Raw genomic sequence first — 20,556 nt, 5'->3', positions numbered from 1 at the left:
TCGATTTGTGTGTTTCAATTTGTGTGTCTGTATGTCGATTTGTGTGAGTGTTTTAATTTGTGTGTCCGTATTTCGATTTTTGTGTGTTTTAATTTGTGTCCGTATTTCAATTTGTGTGTGTGTTTTAATTTGTGTGTCCGTATGTCGATGTGTGTGTGTGGTAAACATAAATAAATTTTTATTTAATATATTTTTATTTAATACATTTTAATTTGTGTGTCCGTATGTCGATGTGTGTGTGTGGTAAACATAAATAAATTTTTATTTAATATATTTTTATTTAATACATTTTAATTTGTGTGTCCGTATGTCGATGTGTGTGTGTGGTAAACATAAATACATTTTTAGTTAATATATTTTTATTTAATACATTTTAATTTGTGTGTCTGTATGTCGATGTGTGTGTGTGTGGTAAACATAAATACATTTTTATTTAATATATTTTTATTTAATATATTTTTATTTGTGTGTCCGTATGTCCATTTTTGAACCTAAAAGCCACGGCCATTGTTTTACAGTGCCTTACTGTGTATGCTAAGATCACGGCCACAAAGTTAGCGTGCGAGGTGTAGTTGCCATACCTTCTCCAGCAGGTGTCGCACTTGCTTGCCGCGGGTGTCCCTGGAGCACAGGCCGTCCTGCGGGGTCACCACCGTGCACACGCAGCGGCCCGCCGCGTCCTGGGCGGAGCTGAACACGTGCCACTGGTCCTCCTGGGCCCGCTCCTGGTCCCGGGGGGCCGCCGGGCCCACCTGCGCGCCGCCATGCAAGCGTAAAAACGTCGGCGTGTTAGCAGCGCGAGTGATGCATGCTGGGAAAAGACTGGCTATATTTAGCAGACGCAGACAAAATGTTGCATGAGAAGAAAGAAGAGAGAGGAATCTGACCAGAGTGAAGGAGGCGGCCAGCAGCAGCAGCAGCAGGAAGGACTGGACCACGTTCTCCTCGGACTCCATCCTTGTCTTCGGCTTCTTCCTCGCTCGTCTTCGGTCACGCGCCGCCACAGGCAGCCCAGTGTGTGTGTGTGTGTGTGTGTGTGTGTGTGATGATGTCATGGATCTGTGGGGGAGGGGCATGGTGCGTGTGCCTGCGGCAGTAACATGTTCCCTTCCTCAAATTAAAAGGCTCACACACGAGCAGAAGGCGGCGTTACCATGGCAACTGGCTCCAAATGGAAGCCCGCGTCGGGGCAGACGGGCTGTTGCCATTGGTTACGCTCTCTCTCTCTCTCTCTCTCACACACACACACACGCACACACACGCCACAGTCCAGTCTCAAACAGGAAGTGTTTCGCCGAGGTTGACCTGGCGCTGTGATGACATCACCGCCTCATCGTCCAATCACAACATATAGAAAATGTTATTCCAAATAACGTGCAGGAGTCGTGTGGTTTTCACAATAAAACTTTACTACTCCATGTCATTTAGGTATTTTGTTGCAAACGCGCGCGCGCACACACGTCGGGGCTATTTTATTTTGAAAGATGGCACACACAGGAAGTGCGGAGGGGGGAGATGATACATTTAATGACAACAAGCGGGTTAAATATGGAGGACAGGTTCCCTTTTTTTTTTTTTTTTAATGTTTCTCCGACTTCCTGTCGACGTTTTCGTGCATGACAGCACAAATGTAAAAACACACTTTTCCTTTTTTTACCCACTTCCTAACTGGCAGTGCGTGCATGTGTGTGTGTGTGTGTGTGTGTGTGGTCACGGCGGCAACACAGACGAGGGCGTCGTGTCACTCTAAAGACGTTGGACGGTCGCCGCAGCAACAATCACCATGGTAACCCGGCGTGTGGCGTCCATCTGGTGTCTTTAACACCTTCACTTCCTGTACCCACGCCTCCTTACACGAGTCGACTTGTCTGCACGAAACCTGCACACACACACGCACACACACACACACACACACACGCACACACACACACACACACACGTTAGGAACACAACAAAGAGGTCAGGTAGAAGTCATGTGACCTCTGCACCTTTGGCACCTTTGGCGTTGGTGTCCAGGAAGACCTTGATGTAGGAGGTGGGCACGTATCCTTCCTCTTCCAAGTTCCTGCGGACTCTGGTCCAGCCGTCACCTTTGTCTTCTTCCACCACAGAAAGTAGTTCCCCCTCCAACATGGACAGCGTGCCTTCGTTCTGACCTGCAGCAGACAAGGCGCCTTCTCGTTAGCCACCATTGTTGGGAGATCTTTTTCATCCATGGTCATGTTTAAAGCCGCTAGTGTGGGGTGTGTCTCCTTGTGGCCTCCTTGCTTTTATCTTATGTCCGCTAGCAAACTCTTTGTTTTGTCCCGTTTGTCGGCTCACAGAGCTGTTTTGGCCAGTTCCTTAACTGTTTTGGAGAAGCAGCTGCGCTTCTTTCTCTTTTTGATTGGATTTAAATCTGGCTTGCTGATGCGATGGTGGCACTGGGAGGCCTGGTCTCCTGAGGCTTCAGTAAAACCTGGTATTGCACCATTCTTGGTCTCCTGAGGCTTCAGTGAAACCTGGTATTGTATAGGGATGTCCGATAATGGCTTTTTGCCGATATCCGATATGCCGATATTGTCCAACTCTTTAATTACCGATACCGATATCAACCGATACCGATATCAACCGATATATGCAGTCGTGGAATTAACACATTATTATGCCTAATTTGGACAACCAGGTATGGTGAAGATAAGGTACTTTTTAAAAAAACGAATCAAATAAAATAAGATAAATAAATTAAAAACATTTTCTTGAATAAAAAGAAAGTAAAACAATATAAAAACAGTTACATAGAAACTAGTAATTAATGAAAATTTGTAAAATTAACTGTAAAAGGTTAGTACTATTAGTGGAGCAGCAGCACGCACAATCATGTGTGCTTACGGACTGTATCCCTTGCAGACTGTATTGATATATATTGATATATAATGTAGGAAGCAGAATATTAATAACAGAAAGAAACAACCCTTTTGTGTGAATGACTGTAAATGGGGGAGGGAGGTTTTTTGTGTTGGTGCACTAATTGTAAGTGTATCTTGTGTTTTTATGTGGATTTAATTAAAAAAAAAAAAAAAAAAAAAACAAACAAAAAAAACACGATACTGATAATAAAAAAAACGATACCGATAATTTCCGATATTACATTTTAACGCATTTATCGGCCGATAATATCGGCAGACCGATATTATCGGACATCTCTAGTATTGTACCATTCTTGGTATCCTGAGGCTTCAGTAAAACCTGGTATTGTACCATTCTTGGTCTCCTGAGGCTTCAGTACAACCTGGTATTGTACCATTCTTGGTATCCCAAGGCTTCAGTAAAACCTGGTATTGTACCATTCTTGGTCTCCTGAGGCTTCAGTAAAACCTGGTATTGCACCATTCTTGGTCTCCTGAGGCTTCAGTAAAACCTGGTATTGCACCATTCTTGGTCTCCTGAGGCTTCAGTAAAACCTGGTATTGTACCATTCTTGGTATTCTGAGGCTTCAGTAAAACCTGGTATTGCACCATTCTTGGTATCCTGAGGCTTCAGTGAAACCTGGTATTGTACCATTCTTGGTCTCGTGAGGCTTCAGTAAGACCTGGTATTGTACCATTCTTGGTCTCCTGAGGCTTCAGTGAAACCTGGTATTGTACCATTCTTGGTCTCTTGAGGCTTCAGTAAAACCTGGTATTGTACCATTCTTGGTCTCCTGAGGCTTCAGTAAAACCTGGTATTGCACCATTGTTGGTCTCCTGAGGCTTCAGTGAAACCTGGTATTGTACCATTCTTGGTCTCCTGAGGCTTCAGTAAAACCTGGTATTGTACCATTCTTGGTCTCCTGAGGCTTCAGTAAAACCTGGTATTGTACCATTCTTGGTCTCCTGAGGCTTCAGTAAAACCTGGTATTGCACCATTCTTGGTCTCCTGAGGCTTCAGTAAAACCTGGTATTGCACCATTCTTGGTCTCCTGAGGCGTGAGTAAAACCTGGTATTGTACCATTCTTGGTCTCCTGAGGCTTCAGTAAAACCTGGTATTGCACCATTCTTGGTCTCCTGAGGCTTCAGTAAAACTTGGTATTGCACCATTCTTGGTCTCCTGAGGCTTCAGTAAAACCTGGTATTGCACCATTCTTGGTCTCCTGAGGCTTCAGTGAAACCTGGTATTGCACTATTCTGTCTCGGTAGTCCTTTTTTACTCAACATATATGTCATCCAAAAGAACTTGTGTGTTTTATTCTGTGAGAGGAAGACTGATGCCAAGTCAGTCCGAAAGATTGCAGGACGCTCCTTGGCACGTGAGCAGCGAGCAGCGCCAAAGAAGAGCGCCTGCTGTCTTACAAAGAAAATAAGAGCCAGTGTTTCATGTTTATTTATTCATGCCAGTCTGTCACGTTTGTGGACTTGGCTCATAAACAAGTGATGATGGGAGTGTAGCGGAACAGTGGGCGTGGCCTGGCAGAACAGTGGGCGTGGCCTAACTCCACTCCACACTTTGTCAGAGAATAAGATGTGATCCACTTTGTCGACATTAAAAGTGAAAGAGAGTCTTGTCATGCCTTCACTTGACGACAATGAAGCTTTTATTGTGGCAGAACTATTGTGTAAAAATATGTGGGTCCGTAATCACATTCATGTCATTTGTGTGTCTGTGTCTCAATCTGTGTGTTTTAATTTGTATTTTATTGGTGTCCGTATTTAGATTTGTGTGTGTGTGTGTGTGTATTTTATTGGTGTCCGTATTTAGATTTTTGTGTGTGTTTTAGTTTGTGTGTCCGTATGTCGATTTGTGTGTCTGTGTGTTTTAATTTGTGTCAGTATTTCGATTTGTGTGTGTTTTAATTTGTGTGTCTGTATTTCGATTTGTGTGTGTGTGTTTTAATTTGTGTGTCTGTATTTTGATTTGTGTGCGTGTGTTTTAATGTGTCTGTCTGTATTTGGATTTTTGTTTTAATTTGTGTGTTTGTATTTCGATTTGTGTGTGTGTTTTAATTTACGTCCGTACTGTGATTTGTGTGCGTGATTTAATTTGTGTCTGTATTTCCATTTGTGTGCGTGTTTTAATTTGTGTGTCTGTATTTCGATTTGTGTGTGTGTTTTACTTTGTGCCCGTATCTCGATTTGTGTGTCTGTATTTGGATTTGTCTGTCTGTCTGTATTTGGATTTGTGTGTGTGTTTTAATTTACGTCCGTACTGTGATTTGTGTGCGTGATTTAATTTGTGTCTGTATTTCCATTTGTGTGCGTGTTTTAATTTGTGTGTCTGTATTTCGATTTGTGTGTGTGTTTTACTTTGTGTCCGTATCTCAATTTGTGTGTCTGTATTTGGATTTGTCTGTCTGTCTGTATTTGGATTTGTGTGTGTTTTAGTTTGTGTGTCCGTATGTCGATTTGTGTGTCTGTGTGTTTTAATTTGTGTCAGTATTTCGATTTGTGTGTGTTTTAATTTGTGTGTCTGTATTTCGATTTGTGTGTGTGTGTTTTAATTTGTGTGTCTGTATTTTGATATGTGTGCGTGTGTTTTAATGTGTGTGTCTGTATTTTGATTTGTCTGTCTGTATTTGGATTTTTGTTTTAATTTGTGTGTTTGTATTTCGATTTGTGTGTGTGTTTCAATTTACGTCCGTACTGTGATTTGTGTGCGTGATTTAACTTGTGTCTGTATTTCCATTTGTGTGTGTTTTAATTTGTGTGTCTGTATTTCGATTTGTGTGTGTGTTTTACTTTGTGTCCGTATCTCGATTTGTGTGTCAGTATTTGGATTTGTCTGTCTGTCTGTCTGTATTTGGATTTGTGTGTGTGTTTTAATTTACGTCCGTACTGTGATTTGTGTGTGTGATTTAATTTGTGTCTGTATTTCCATTTGTGTGTGTGTTTTAATTTGTGTGTCTGTATTTCGATTTGTGTGTGTGTGTTTTACTTTGTGTCCGTATCTCAATTTGTGTGTCTGTATTTGGATTTGTCTGTCTGTCTGTATTTGGATTTGTGTGTGTTTTAGTTTGTGTGTCCGTATGTCGATTTGTGTGTCTGTGTGTTTTAATTTGTGTCAGTATTTCGATTTGTGTGTGTTTTAATTTGTGTGTCTGTATTTACATTTGTGTGTGTGTGTGTTTTAATTTGTGTGTCTGTATTTTGATTTGTGTGTGTGTGTTTTAATGTGTGTGTCTGTATTTTGATTTGTCTGTCTGTATTTGGATTTTTGTTTTAATTTGTAGGTTTGTATTTCGATTTGTGTGTGTGTTTTAATTTACATCCGTACTGTGATTTGTGTGCATGATTTAATTTGTGTCTGTATTTCCATTTGTGTGTGTGTTTTAATTTGTGTGTCTGTATTTCAATTTGTGTGTGTGTGTTTTACTTTGTGTCCATATCTCGATTCGTGTGTCTGTATTTGGATTTGTCTGTCTGTCTGTATTTGGATTTGTGTGGGTGTGGTTTAATTTTTGTCCGTATTTCAATTTGTGTGTGTGTTTTAATTTGTGTGTCTGTATTTCGATTTGTGTGTGTTTTAATTTGTGTGTCTGTATTTCGATTTGTGTGTGTTTTAATTTGTGTGTTTGTATTTTTCGATGTGTGTTTTAATGTGTGTGTTCGTATTCCAATTTGTGTGTTTGTGTAATAAAGGAAAGGAAAGAAAATCTGTCTGTATTTCGATCTGTGTGCGCGTAAAAAAAAGTGTGTGTATTTAGATTTGTGTGAAGCAGGAACCCAAATTGTCTGCCTTTTTAAACGGCACTTTTGCGACACTTGTGTGTCCCACCTAAACGTGTAAAAAGACTAAAATATAATATAATATAATATAATAAATATAATATATAATATAATATAATATAAGACATGTCTGGCGACATAGAAATATAATATAATATAATATAATATAATAAATATCATATATAATATAATATAAGACTTGTCTGGCGACATATAGAAATATAATATAATATAATATAATATAATATAATAAATATCATATATAATATAATATACGACTTGTCTGGCAACATGTAGAAATATAATATAATATAATATAATAAATATAATACTGTATATAATATAATATAAGACTTGTCTGGTGACATATAGAAATATAATATAATATAATATAATAAATATAATATATAATATAAGACTTGTCTGGCGACATGTAGAAATACAATATAATATAATAACATAATAAATAATATAATATAATATAATGAATATAATATATAATATAAGACTTGTCTGGCGACATGTGCAAATATAATATAATATAATAAATATTATATGTAATATAATATAAGACTTGTCTGGGGACATGTAGAAATATAATATAATATAATAAATACAATATATAATATAATATAAGACTTGTCTGGCGACATGTAGAAATATAATATAATATAATAAATATTATATATAATATAATATAAGACTTGTCTGGGGACATGTAGAAATATAATATAATATAATATAATATAATATAATAAATATAATATAATATAAGACTTGTCTGGCGACATGTAGAAATATAATATAATATAATATAATGTAATATAATAAATAATATAATATAATATAATAAATATAATATATAATATAATATAAGACTTGTCTGGCGACATGTAGAAATATAATATAATATAATATAATGTAATATAATAAATAATAATATAATATAATATAATAAGTATAATATATAATATAAGACTTGTCTGGCGACATGTAGAAATATAATATAATATAATAAATAATATAATATAATATAATAAATATAATATAATATAAGACTTGTCTGGCGACATGTAGAAATATAATATAATATAATAAATATTATATATAATATAATATAAGACTTGTCTGGGGACATGTAGAAATATAATATAATATAATATAATGTAATATAATAAATAATATAATATAATATAATAAATATAATATATAATATAATATAAGACTTGTCTGGCGACATGTAGAAATATAATATAATATAATATAATGTAATATAATAAATAATATAATATAATATAATAAATATAATATATAATATAATATAAGACTTGTCTGGCGACATGTAGAAATATAATATAATATAATATAATGTAATATAATAAATAATATAATATAATATAATATAATTAATATCATATATAATATAATATACGACTTGTCTGGCAACATGTAGAAATATAATATAATATAATATAATATAATAAATATAATACTGTATATAATATAAGACTTGTCTGGCGACATGTAGAAATATAATATAATATAATATAATATAATATAATATAATATAATGAATATAATATAATATAAGACTTGTAGAAAAATAATATAATATAATAAATATTATATATAATATAATATAAGACATGCGGTAGAAAATGGATGGACGTCTGCAACTTGATCTTTCCTTTGCCTATACTCCCCACTAGTGGGGATATGTTGTTTGTGCTCATATTCATAATACTGTTTTGATATGTTGTTTGTGCTCATATTCATAATACTGTTTTGATATGTTGTTTGTGCTCATATTCATAATACTGTTTTGATATGTTGTTTGTGCTCATATTCATAATATTGTTTTGATATGATGTTTGTGCTCATATTCATAATACTGTTTTGATATGTTGTTTGTGCTCATATTCATAATACTGTTTTGATATGTTGTTTGTGCTCATATTCATAATACTGTTTTGATATGTTGTTTGTGCTCATATTCATAATACTGTTTTGATATGTTGTTTGTGCTCATATTCATAATACTGTTTTGATATGTTGTTTGTGCTCATATTCATAATACTGTTTTGATATGTTGTTTGTGCTCATATTCATAATACTGTTTTGATATGTTGTTTGTGTTCATATTCATAATACTGTTTTGATATGTTGTTTGTGTTCATATTCATAATACTGTTTTGATATGTTGTTGTGCTCATATCCATAATACTGTTTTGATATGTTGTTTGTGTTCATATTCATAATACTGTTTTGATATGTTGTTTGTGCTCATATTCATAATACTGTTTTGATATGTTGTTTGTGTTCATATTCATAATACTGTTTTGATATGTTTGTGCTCATATTCATAATACTGTTTTGATATGTTTTTTGTGCTCATATTCATAATACTGTTTCGATATGTTGTTTGTGCTCATATTCATAATACTGTTTTGATGTGTTTTTTGTGCTCATATTCATAATACTGTTTTGATATGTTTTTTGTGCTCATATCCATAATACTGTTTTGATATGTTGTTGTGCTCATATTCATAATACTGTTTTGATATGCTGTTTGTGCTCATATTCATAATACTGTTTTGATATGTTGTTTGTGCTCATATTCATAATACTGTTTTGATATGCTGTTTGTGCTCATATTCATAATACTGTTTTGATATGCTGTTTGTGCTCATATTCATAATACTGTTTTGATATGTTGTTTGTGCTCATATTCATAATACTGTTTTGATATGCTGTTTGTGCTCATATTCATAATACTGTTTTGATATGTTGTTTGTGCTCATATTCATAATACTGTTTTGATATGTTGTTTGTGCTCATATTCATAATACTGTTTTGATATGTTTTTTGTGCTCATATTCATAATACTGTTTTGATATATTGTTTGTGCTCATATTCATAATACTGTTTTGATGTGTTTTTTGTGCTCATATTCATAATACTGTTTTGATATGTTTGATATGTTTTTTGTGCTTATATTCATAATACTGTTTTGATATGTTGTTTGTGCTCATCTTAAATCTTATTTTTAGGGTCAAATTAAGGTGACGTAGCTGCTAGTTTGTTTGTTTTTTACTGTAAATTCTTGTTTCTACAGTGAATTACTGTACATTTGAAAGCCTATACCACCGTGTGGAGGGAGATGTGGCCAGCGCTGCCTGCAGGAGCAAAGGTCACCGCCTCTGTCCACGGTGCTGAGGACAGAGCACCATCAGACGGGGGCGTGGCAGCGCTGACGGCGAGACACAGCTGGCAGGCGATTAGATTTCACAGGTGGTACGTGTTAATCTAATCATCTGTTGTCTTTAACAGCAAGCGGCCGGGAGCAGGAGGAAAGAGAGGATACGGACGTGACTGAAAAGTCGCGGCCTTCAGGAGAGAACACTTTTGTTAAAAGCCTTTGTTTATTAAAACCTTGTTAAAACCTGCACGCTTGGCTCCTGTGCCGTGTCTGACTGGGACTGCGAGGACGCAACTTCCAAACACCGTTATTTTCACAGTACTATGCTGGCAACTCAGCTTTTTCTTACCCTTAAAATCTACGGTTGTTTTTTGAAATTTGAAAAACTATGCCAATTTGATTTCTTCTGTAAAATTTTGACGACTGTGTTGCAATTTTTTTTTTTTTTTTTTTTACCATAAAACTACTTTTTATTTATTTTTTTAAATTTTTATATTTACATCACAAGCTAACAAAGTCCAATAACATGGTATCAAACAAGCTAACAAACTCCAATAACATGGTATCAAACAAGCTAACAAAGTCCAATAACATGGTATCAAACAAGCTAACAAACTCCAATAACATGGTATCAAACAAGCTAACAAAGTCCAATAACATGGTATCAAACAAGCTAACAAAGTCCAATAACATGGTATCAAACAAGCTAACAAACTCCAATAACATGGTATCAAACAAGCTAACAAACTCCAATAACATCGTATCAAACAAGCTAACAAACTCCAATAACATCATATCAAACAAGCTAACAAAGTCCAATAACATGGTATCAAACAAGCTAACAAAGTCCAATAACATGGTATCAAACAAGCTAACAAACTCCAATAACATGGTATCAAACAAGCTAACAAAGTCCAATAACATGGTATCAAACAAGCTAACAAAGTCCAATAACATGGTATCAAACAAGCTAACAAACTCCAATAACATGGTATCAAACAAGCTAACAAACTCCAATAACATGGTATCAAACAAGCTAACAAACTCAAATAACATCATATCAAACAAGCTAACAAAGTCCAATAACATGGTATCAAACAAGCTAACAAAGTCCAATAACATGGTATCAAACAAGCTAACAAACTCCAATAACATGGTATCAAACAAGCTAACAAAGTCCAATAACATGGTATCAAGCAAGCTAACAAACTCCAATAACATCGTATCAAACAAGCTAACAAACTCCAATAACATGGTATCAAACAAGCTAACAAAGTCCAATAACATCGTATCAAACAAGCTAACAAACTCCAATAACATGGTATCAAACAAGCTAACAAACTCCAATAACATGGTATCAAACAAGCTAACAAACTCCAATAACATGGTATCAAACAAGCTAACAAACTCCAATAACATGGTATCAATATCATGGTAACATGGTATTTCTGCCTGAGGGTTCAAGGTACAGTAGTTAGTTCCTATTAGTCTATCAAGTCTTCTAGTCCTACCTTGAAACGGGTACAGGGACTTGCAGGTGCCAATGCTGGCCAGCGGTTCTTCATCATCAAAGTCATCATCAAACTCAGAACTCCGCGACTTGGAGAAGTGAACTTCCGCACTCTGGTCCTCGGTGTAGCTGCCGTCTGGACTGAAGTACCAAGCCAGCCCAGTTAGTCTCTATCAGAACCAGGAATAGTTCCAAGGCCTTGTCCACACGGGAACAATACTAGGTCGGAACGTGGTGTGTCGCAGAAGATACTAGGTCGGAACGTGGTGTGTCGCAGAAGATACTAGGTCGGAACGTGGTGTGTCGCAGAAGATACTAGGTCGGAACGTGGTGTGTCGCAGAAGATACTAGGTCGGAACGTGGTGTGTCGCAGAAGATACTAGGTCGGAACGTGGTGTGTCGCAGAAGATACTAGGTCGGAACGTGGTGTGTCGCAGAAGCTCCTAGGTCGGAACGTGGTGTGTCGCAGAAGATACTAGGTCGGAACGTGGTGTGTCGCAGAAGATACTAGGTCGGAACATGGTGTGTCGCAGAAGATACTAGGTCGGAACGTGGTCTGTCGCAGAAGATACTAAGTTGGAACGTGGTCTGTTGCAGAAGATACTATGTCGGAACGTGGTGTGTCGCAGAAGATACTAGGTCGGAACGTGTGTGTCGCAGAAGATAGTAGGTCGGAATGTGGTCTGTCGCAGAAGATACTATGTCGGAACGTGGTGTGTCGCAGAAGATACTAGGTCGGAACATGGTGTGTCGCAGAAGATACTAGGTCGGAACGTGGTCTGTCGCAGAAGATACTAAGTTGGAACGTGGTGTGTTGCAGAAGATACTAGGTCAGAACGTGGTCTGTTGCAGAAGATACTATGTCGGAACGTGGTGTGTCGCAGAAGATACTAGGTCGGAACGTGTGTGTCGCAGAAGATACTAGGTCGGAATGTGGTCTGTCGCAGAAGATACTATGTCGGAACGTGGTGTGTCGCAGAAGATACTAGGTCGGAACATGGTGTGTCGCAGAAGATACTAGGTCGGAACGTGGTCTGTCGCAGAAGATACTAAGTTGGAACGTGGTGTGTCGCAGAAGATACTAGGTCAGAACGTGGTCTGTTGCAGAAGATACTATGTCGGAACGTGGTGTGTCGCAGAAGATACTAGGTCGGAACGTGTGTGTCGCAGAAGATACTAGGTCGGAATGTGGTCTGTCGCAGAAGATACTATGTCGGAACGTGGTGTGTCGCAGAAGATACTAGGTCGGAACGTGGTGTGTCGCAGAAGATACTCGGTCGGAACGTGGTGTGTCGCAGAAGATACTCGGTCGGAACGTGGTGTGTCGCAGAAGATACTCGGTCGGAACGTGGTGTGTCGCAGAAGATACTCGGTCGGAACGTGGTGTGTCCCAGAAGATACTCGGTCGGAACGTGGTGTGTCCCAGAAGATACTCGGTCGGAACGTGGTGTGTCGCAGAAGATACTCGGTCGGAATGTGGTGTGTCGCAGAAGATACTCGGTCGGAATGGTGTGTCGCAGAAGATACTAGGTCGGAATGGTGTGTCGCAGAAGATACTAGGTCGGAATGGTGGGTCGCAGAAGATACTAGGTCGGAATGTGGTGTGTCGCAGAAGATACTCGGTCGGAACGTGGTGTGTCGCAGAAGATACTCGGTCGGAATGTGGTGTGTCGCAGAAGATACTAGGTCGGAACGTGGTGTGTCGCAGAAGATACTAGGTCGGAACGTGGTGTGTCGCAGAAGATACTCGGTCGGAATGGTGTGTCGCAGAAGATACTAGGTCGGAACGTGGTGTGTCGCAGAAGATACTATGTCGGAACGTGGTGTGTCGCAGAAGATACTCGGTCGGAACGTGGTGTGTCGCAGAAGATACTCGGTCGGAATGGTGTGTCGCAGAAGATACTAGGTCGGAATGGTGGGTCGCAGAAGATACTAGGTCGGAACGTGGTGTGTCGCAGAAGATACTCGGTCGGAACGTGGTGTCTCGCAGAAGATACTAGGTCGGAACGTGGTGTGTCGCAGAAGATACTAGGTCGGAACGTGGTGTGTCGCAGAAGATACTAGGTCGGAACGTGGTGTGTCGCAGAAGATACTAGGTCGGAACGTGGTGTGTCGCAGAAGATACTAGGTCGGAACGTGGTGTGTCGCAGAAGATACTAGGTCGGAATGGTGTGTCGCAGAAGATACTAGGTCGGAACGTGGTGTGTCGCAGAAGATACTCGGTCGGAACGTGGTGTCTCGCAGAAGATACTAGGTCGGAACGTGGTGTGTCGCAGAAGATACTAGGTCGGAACGTGGTGTGTCGCAGAAGATACTAGGTCGGAACGTGGTGTGTCGCAGAAGATACTAGGTCGGAACGTGGTGTGTCGCAGAAGATACTAGGTCGGAACGTGGTGTGTCGCAGAAGATACTAGGTCGGAATGGTGTGTCGCAGAAGATACTAGGTCGGAACGTGGTCTGTTGCAGAAGATACTAGGTCGGAACGTTGTTTCTCGCAGAAGATACTAGGTCGGAACGTGGTGTGTCGCAGAAGATACTAGGTCGGAACGTGGTGTGTCGCAGAAGATACTAGGTCGGAACGTGGTGTGTCGCAGAAGATACTAGGTCGGAACGTGGTGTGTCGCAGAAGATACTCGGTCGGAACGTGGTGTCTCGCAGAAGATACTAGGTCGGAACGTGGTGTGTCGCAGAAGATACTAGGTCGGAACGTGGTGTGTCGCAGAAGATACTAGGTCGGAACGTGGTGTGTCGCAGAAGATACTAGGTCGGAACGTGGTGTGTCGCAGAAGATACTAGGTCGGAACGTGGTGTGTCGCAGAAGATACTAGGTCGGAACGTGGTGTGTCGCAGAAGATACTAGGTCGGAACGTGGTGTGTCGCAGAAGATACTAGGTCGGAACGTGGTGTGTCGCAGAAGATACTAGGTCGGAACGTGGTGTGTCGCAGAAGATACTAGGTCGGAACGTGGTGTGTCGCAGAAGATACTAGGTCGGAACGTGGTGTGTCGCAGAAGATACTAGGTCGGAACGTGGTGTGTCGCAGAAGATACTAGGTCGGAACGTGGTGTGTCGCAGAAGATACTAGGTCGGAACGTGGTGTGTCGCAGAAGATACTAGGTCGGAACGTGGTGTGTCGCAGAAGATACTAGGTCGGAACGTGGTGTGTCGCAGAAGATACTAGGTCGGAACGTGGTCTGTTGCAGAAGATACTAGGTCGGAACGTGGTGTGTCGCAGAAGATACTAGGTCGGAACGTGGTGTGTCGCAGAAGATACTAGGTCGGAACGTGGTGTGTCGCAGAAGATACTCGGTCGGAACGTGGTGTGTCACAGAAGATACTCGGTCGGAATGGTGTGTCGCAGAAGACACAGCTTGGTTTTACTGTGGCTGAGGTTCCAGCGCCACATGCAGGCGTTACATAGTTTTCACCCAGGAGTCCGATCTGTCTGGACCTGATCTCTTTCCAACCTCAGTTCCCATGTGGACAAGGTCTAAGTTGTACCTCTCTCTGCTGGCCGGACTCCGACCGTCCAGCTGCTTCAAGCTTCGGCTTCCCGGTGTCGACACCTCACTGCCGAAACGTGAACCTTGACCTCGGCTGCTTTGTTCTGACGACCTGCGGTCCACCTCCGCCACCCACGCCTGACACACACACACACACACACACACACACACACACACACACACACACACACACACACACACACACACACACACACACACACACACACACACACACACACACGTTTAGGAGTAACGACTTAGAGAGTAGCGACTACGAGTGTGAAGTAACCTACTCAGTGGTCTAGTGGTTAGAGTGTCCGCCCTGAGATGGGTAGGTTGTGAGTTCAAACCCCGGCCGAGTCATACCAAAGACTATAAAAATGGGAGCCATTACCTCCCTGCTTGGCACTCAGCATCAAGGCTTGGAATTGGGGGTTAAATCACCAAAAAATGATTCCTGGGCGCGGCCACCGCTGCTGCTCACTGCTCCCCTCACCTCCCAGGGGGTGATCAAGGGTGATGAGTCAAATGCAGAGGACACATTTCGCCACACCTAGTGTGTGTGTGACTATCATTGGTACTTTAACTTAACTTTTTAAGTTAAGAAAGAATAGTGTTTGCTACGTTTAAGTGTAACGACGAACAAGAATAAACGCAACACAACTTTAATGACGTGTACCTGAACGCAACACACCTTTACTCTCACTGTGTACCTGAATGCAACACAACTTTATTATCAGTGTATCTGAACGCAACACAGCTTTACTGACAATGTGTACTTGAACGTAACACAACTTTATTATCACAATGTACCTGAACGCAACACAGCTTTAACTGACAATGTGTACTTGAACGTAACACAACTTTATTATCACAATGTACCTGAACGCAACACAGCTTTAACTGACAATGTGTACTTGAACGCAACACAGCTTTACTCTCACTGCCTACCTGAATGCAACACAACTTTATTATCACAATGTACCTGAACGCAACACAGCTTTACTGACAACGTGTACTTGAACGTAACACAACTTTATTATCACAATGTACCTAAACGCAACACAACTTTCCTCTACTGTGTACCTGAATGCAACACAACTTTATTATCACAGGGTACTTGAATGCAACACAACTTTATTATCACAGTGTACCTGAACGCAACACAGCTTTAATTACAATTTGTACTTAAGCGCAACACAATTTGACTGTCACTATGTACCTGAATGCAGCTTGACTGTCACTGTGTACCTAAACGCAACACAACTTTACTGTCCCTGTTTTGGGTACATGAACACACCGCATCTTTCTTGTCGTTTTGTACTTGAACGCAACACCCCTTTGCTGTCACTGTGTGCCTAAATGCAGCATAACTTTACTGTCACTGTGTACCTGAACGCAACACCACCTTGCTTTCACTGTGTCTGCAACCTGAACGTAACACAACTCTACTATCACCATGTACCTAAATGCAACACAACCTTATTGTGTGTCTGAATGCAACACAACTTTACTAACCCTCTGTACCTGAATGCAACACAGCGTTATTGTTGCTGTGAGTCTGAACGCAAAACAACTTGACAGTCACTGTGTACCCCAACGCAAGACGACTTTACTGTCACTGTGTACCTGAACGCAACACAATTTGACTGTCACTATGTACCTGAATGCAGCTTGACCGTCTTTGTGTATCTAAACACAACACAACTTTACTCTCATTGTGTTACTGTCAATGGTGCGTACCTGAACGCAACACAACTTCACTGCTGCTGTGTGCCTGAACGCAACACAACTTTACTGCTGTTGTGTGCCTGAACGCTACACAACTTTACTGCTGCTGTGTGCCTGAATGCAACACAACTTTACTGCCAATGGTGCGTACCTGAACGCAACACAAATTTACTGCTGCTGTGTGCCTGAACGCAACACAACTTTACTGCTCCTTTGTGCCTGAACGCAACACAACGTCACTGCTGTTGTGTGCCTGAACGCAACACAACTTTACTGCTGCTGTGTGCCTGAACGCAACACAACTTTACTGCTGCTGTGAGCCTGAACGCAACACAACTTTACTGGTGCTGTGTGCCTGAATGCAACACAACTTTACTGCCAATGGTGCATACCTGAACGCAACACAAATTTACTGCTGCTGTGTGCCTGAACGCAACACAACTTTACTGCTGCTGTTTGCCTGAACGCAACACAACTTTACTGCTGCTTTGTGCCTGAACGCAACACAACGTCACTGCTGTTGTGTGCCTGAACGCAACACAACTTTACTGTCAGTGGTGCGTACAAGAACGCAACACAACTTTACTGCTGCTGTGTGCCTGAACGCAACACAACTTTACCGCTGCTGTGAGCCTGAACGCAACACAACTTTACTGGTGCTGTGTGCCTGAATGCAACACAACTTTACTGTCAATGGTGCGTACCTGAACGCAACACAAATTTACTGCTGCTGTGTGCCTGAATGCAACACAACTTTACTGCTGCTGTGTGCCTGAATGCAACACAACTTTACTGCTGCTGTGTGCCTGAACGCAACACAACTTTACTGCTGCTGTGTGCCTGAACGCAACACAACTTTACTGCTGCTTTGTGCCTGAACGCAGCACAACGTCACTGCTGTTGTGTGCCTGAACGCAACACAACTTTACTGTCAGTGGTGCGTACAAGAACGCAACACAACTTTACTGCTGCTGTGTGCCTGAACGCAACACAACTTTACCGCTGCTGTGAGCCTGAACGCAACACAACTTTACTGGTGCTGTGTGCCTGAATGCAACACAACTTTACTGTCAATGGTGCGTACCTGAACGCAACACAAATTTACTGCTGCTGTGTGCCTGAATGCAACACAACTTTACTGCTGCTGTGTGCCTGAACGCAACACAACTTTACTGCTGCTGTGTGCCTGAACGCAACACAACTTTACTGCTGCTGTGTGCCTGAACGCAACACAACTTTACTGCTGCTTTGTGCCTGAACGCAGCACAACGTCACTGCTGTTGTGTGCCTGAACGCAACACAACTTTACTGTCAGTGGTGCGTACAAGAACGCAACACAACTTTACTGCTGCTGTGTGCCTGAACGCAACACAACTTTACTGCTGCTGTGAGCCTGAACGCAACACAACTTTACTGGTGCTGTGTGCCTGAACGCAACACAACTTTACTGCTGCTGTGAGCCTGAACGCAACACAACTTTACTGGTGCTGTGTGCCTGAATGCAACACAACTTTACTGTCAATGGTGCGTACCTGAACGCAACACAACTTTACTGCTGCTGTGTGCCTGAACGCAACACAACTTTACTGCTGCTGTGCGCCTGAACGCAACACAACTTTACTGCTGCTGTGTGCCTGAACGCAACACAACTTGACTACTGCAGTGCGCCGGAACGCAACACAACTTGACTGCTGCAGTGCGCCTGAACGCAACACAACTTGACTTCTGCTGTGCGCCTGGTTGTGGTATGGTAGTCTTTGAACCAGATGTGGGCCAGGAGGACTTGACTTGGAACTATAAAGTGACACGTGGTCGCCCGGTACCTCAATAATGACAGCGTTCAACACAAGATGACGACATCATTACATAACCAGTGTTGATGACATCACAGACACATGAGCTCGTGCAGCATCACTCATTACGTCACCGGTCACTGTCCGCATCATCAAAGATGGCTGCCTTTGTCAGAAGACCACCAAGGGGAATCATCACCTGTGAAATCCTCACCTGTGAAGGCGGACGCTGCAAACTTGTTGACTGCTGAGCGCCGACTCGGCAACTCCGCAAAAACAACCTTGTTGACAGCTGGATGCTGACGCAGCGCATTTTCTCAAAGGTAGCAAACATTAGTTTTTGTTAGTCCATCAGTCCATTTATTTTCTACCGGTTGGGGGTGCTGGAGCCTATCCCAGCTGCACTCAGGCGGAAGGCTTGGTACACCCTGGACAAGTCGTTACTCTTAAACGAAGCAAACTTTACTTCTTGTTAGTCGTTACTCTTAAACGAAGCAAACTTTACTTCTTGTTAGTCGTTACTCTTAAACGTAGCAAACTTTACTTCTTGTGAGTCGTTACTCTTAAACGTAGCAAACTTTACTTCTTGTCAGTCGTTACTCTTAAACGTAGCAAACTTTACTTCTTGTCAGTCGTTACTCTTAAACGTAGCAAACTTTACTTCTTGTTAGTCGTTACTCTTAAACATAGCAAACTTTACTTCTTGTTAGTCGTTACTCATAAACGTAGCAAACTTTACTTCTTGTCAGTCGTTACTCTTAAACGTAGCAAACTTTACTTCTTGTTAGTCGTCACTCTTAAACATAGCAAACTTTACTTCTTGTTAGTCGTTACTCATAAACGTAGCAAACTTTAGTTCTTGTTAGTCGTTACTCTTAAACGTAGCAAACTTTAGTTCTTGTTAGTCGTTATACGTAGACGTAGCAAACGCTTGTTCTTGTTAGTCGTTACTCTTAAACGTAGCAAACTTTACTTCTTGTTAGTCGTTACTCTTAAACGTAGCAAACTTTACTTCTTGTCAGTCGTTACTCTTAAACGTAGCAAACTTTACTTCTTGTTAGTCGTTACTCTTAAACATAGCAAACTTTACTTCTTGTTAGTCGTTACTCATAAACGTAGCAAACTTTAGTTCTTGTTAGTCGTTACTCTTAAACGTAGCAAACTTTAGTTCTTGTTAGTCGTTATACGTAGACGTAGCAAACGCTTGTTCTTGTTAGTCGTTACTCTTAAACGTAGCAAACTTTACTTCTTGTTAGTCGTTACTCTTAAACGTAGCAAACCTTACTTCTTGTTAGTCGTTACTCTTAAACGTAGCAAACTTTACGTCTTGTTAGTCGTTACTCTTAAACGTAGCAAACTTTACTTCTTGTTAGTCGTTACTCTTAAACGTAGCAAACTTTACTTCTTGTTAGTCGTTACTCTTAAACGTAGCAAACTTTACTTCTTGTTAGTCGTTACTCTTAAACGTAGCAAACTTTACTTCTTGTTAGTCGTTACTCTTAAACGTAGCAAACTTTACTTCTTGTTAGTCGTTACTCTTAAACGTAGCAAACTTTACTTCTTGTTAGTCGTTACTCTTAAACGTAGCAAACTTTACTTCTTGTTAGTCGTTACTCTTAAACGTAGCAAACTTTACTTCTTGTTAGTCGTTACTCTTAAACGTAGCAAACTTTACTTCTTGTTAGTCGTTACTCTTAAACGTAGCAAACTTTACTTCTTGTTAGTCGTTACTCTTAAACGTAGCAAACTTTACTTCTTGTTAGTCGTTACTCTTAAACGTAGCAAACTTTACTTCTTGTTAGTCGTTACTCTTAAACGTAGCAAACTTTACTTCTTGTTAGTCGTTACTCTTAAACGTAGCAAACTTTACTTCTTGTTAGTCGTTACTCTTAAACGTAGCAAACTTTACTTCTTGTTAGTCGTTACTCTTAAACGTAGCAAACTTTACTTCTTGTTAGTCGTTACTCTTAAACATAGCAAACTTTACTTCTTGTTAGTCGTTACTCATAAACGTAGCAAACTTTAGTTCTTGTTAGTCGTTACTCTTAAACGTAGCAAACTTTTGTTCTTGTTAGTCGTTACTCTTAAACGTAGCAAACTTTACTTCTTGTTAGTCGTTATACGTAGACGTAGCAAACG

General features: G+C 40.3%; 1 protein-coding gene across 4 annotated transcripts in view; it reads right to left on the bottom strand.

The window, feature by feature from the left end:
* Positions 1-20,556, bottom strand: part of LOC133632659 (noelin-like) — a 47,728-nt gene that overhangs the window by 7,303 nt on the left and 19,869 nt on the right. For 2 of the 4 annotated variants that reach the window (XM_062025216.1, XM_062025217.1), the window contains 5 exons: positions 14,892-15,031; positions 11,393-11,532; positions 1,989-2,156; positions 888-1,879; positions 606-752 (listed from right to left, as the gene is read on the bottom strand). In XM_062025216.1, coding sequence (XP_061881200.1) covers positions 1,851-1,879; positions 1,989-2,156; positions 11,393-11,532; positions 14,892-15,031 — 477 coding nt within the window. In that variant the 3' untranslated portion in view covers positions 606-752; positions 888-1,850. Of the gene's footprint in view, positions 1-581; positions 753-887; positions 1,880-1,988; positions 2,157-11,392; positions 11,533-14,891; positions 15,032-20,556 lie in introns of those variants that run through there. The other 2 variants (XM_062025219.1, XM_062025220.1) reach the window with 2 other exon arrangements.

This window comes from Entelurus aequoreus, linkage group LG17 (genome assembly GCF_033978785.1).
Source record: "Entelurus aequoreus isolate RoL-2023_Sb linkage group LG17, RoL_Eaeq_v1.1, whole genome shotgun sequence".
Taxonomy (NCBI): domain Eukaryota; kingdom Metazoa; phylum Chordata; class Actinopteri; order Syngnathiformes; family Syngnathidae; genus Entelurus; species Entelurus aequoreus.
The sequence above is the reverse complement of the archived record's forward strand: the minus strand, read 5'-3'. Positions and strand labels throughout refer to the sequence as shown.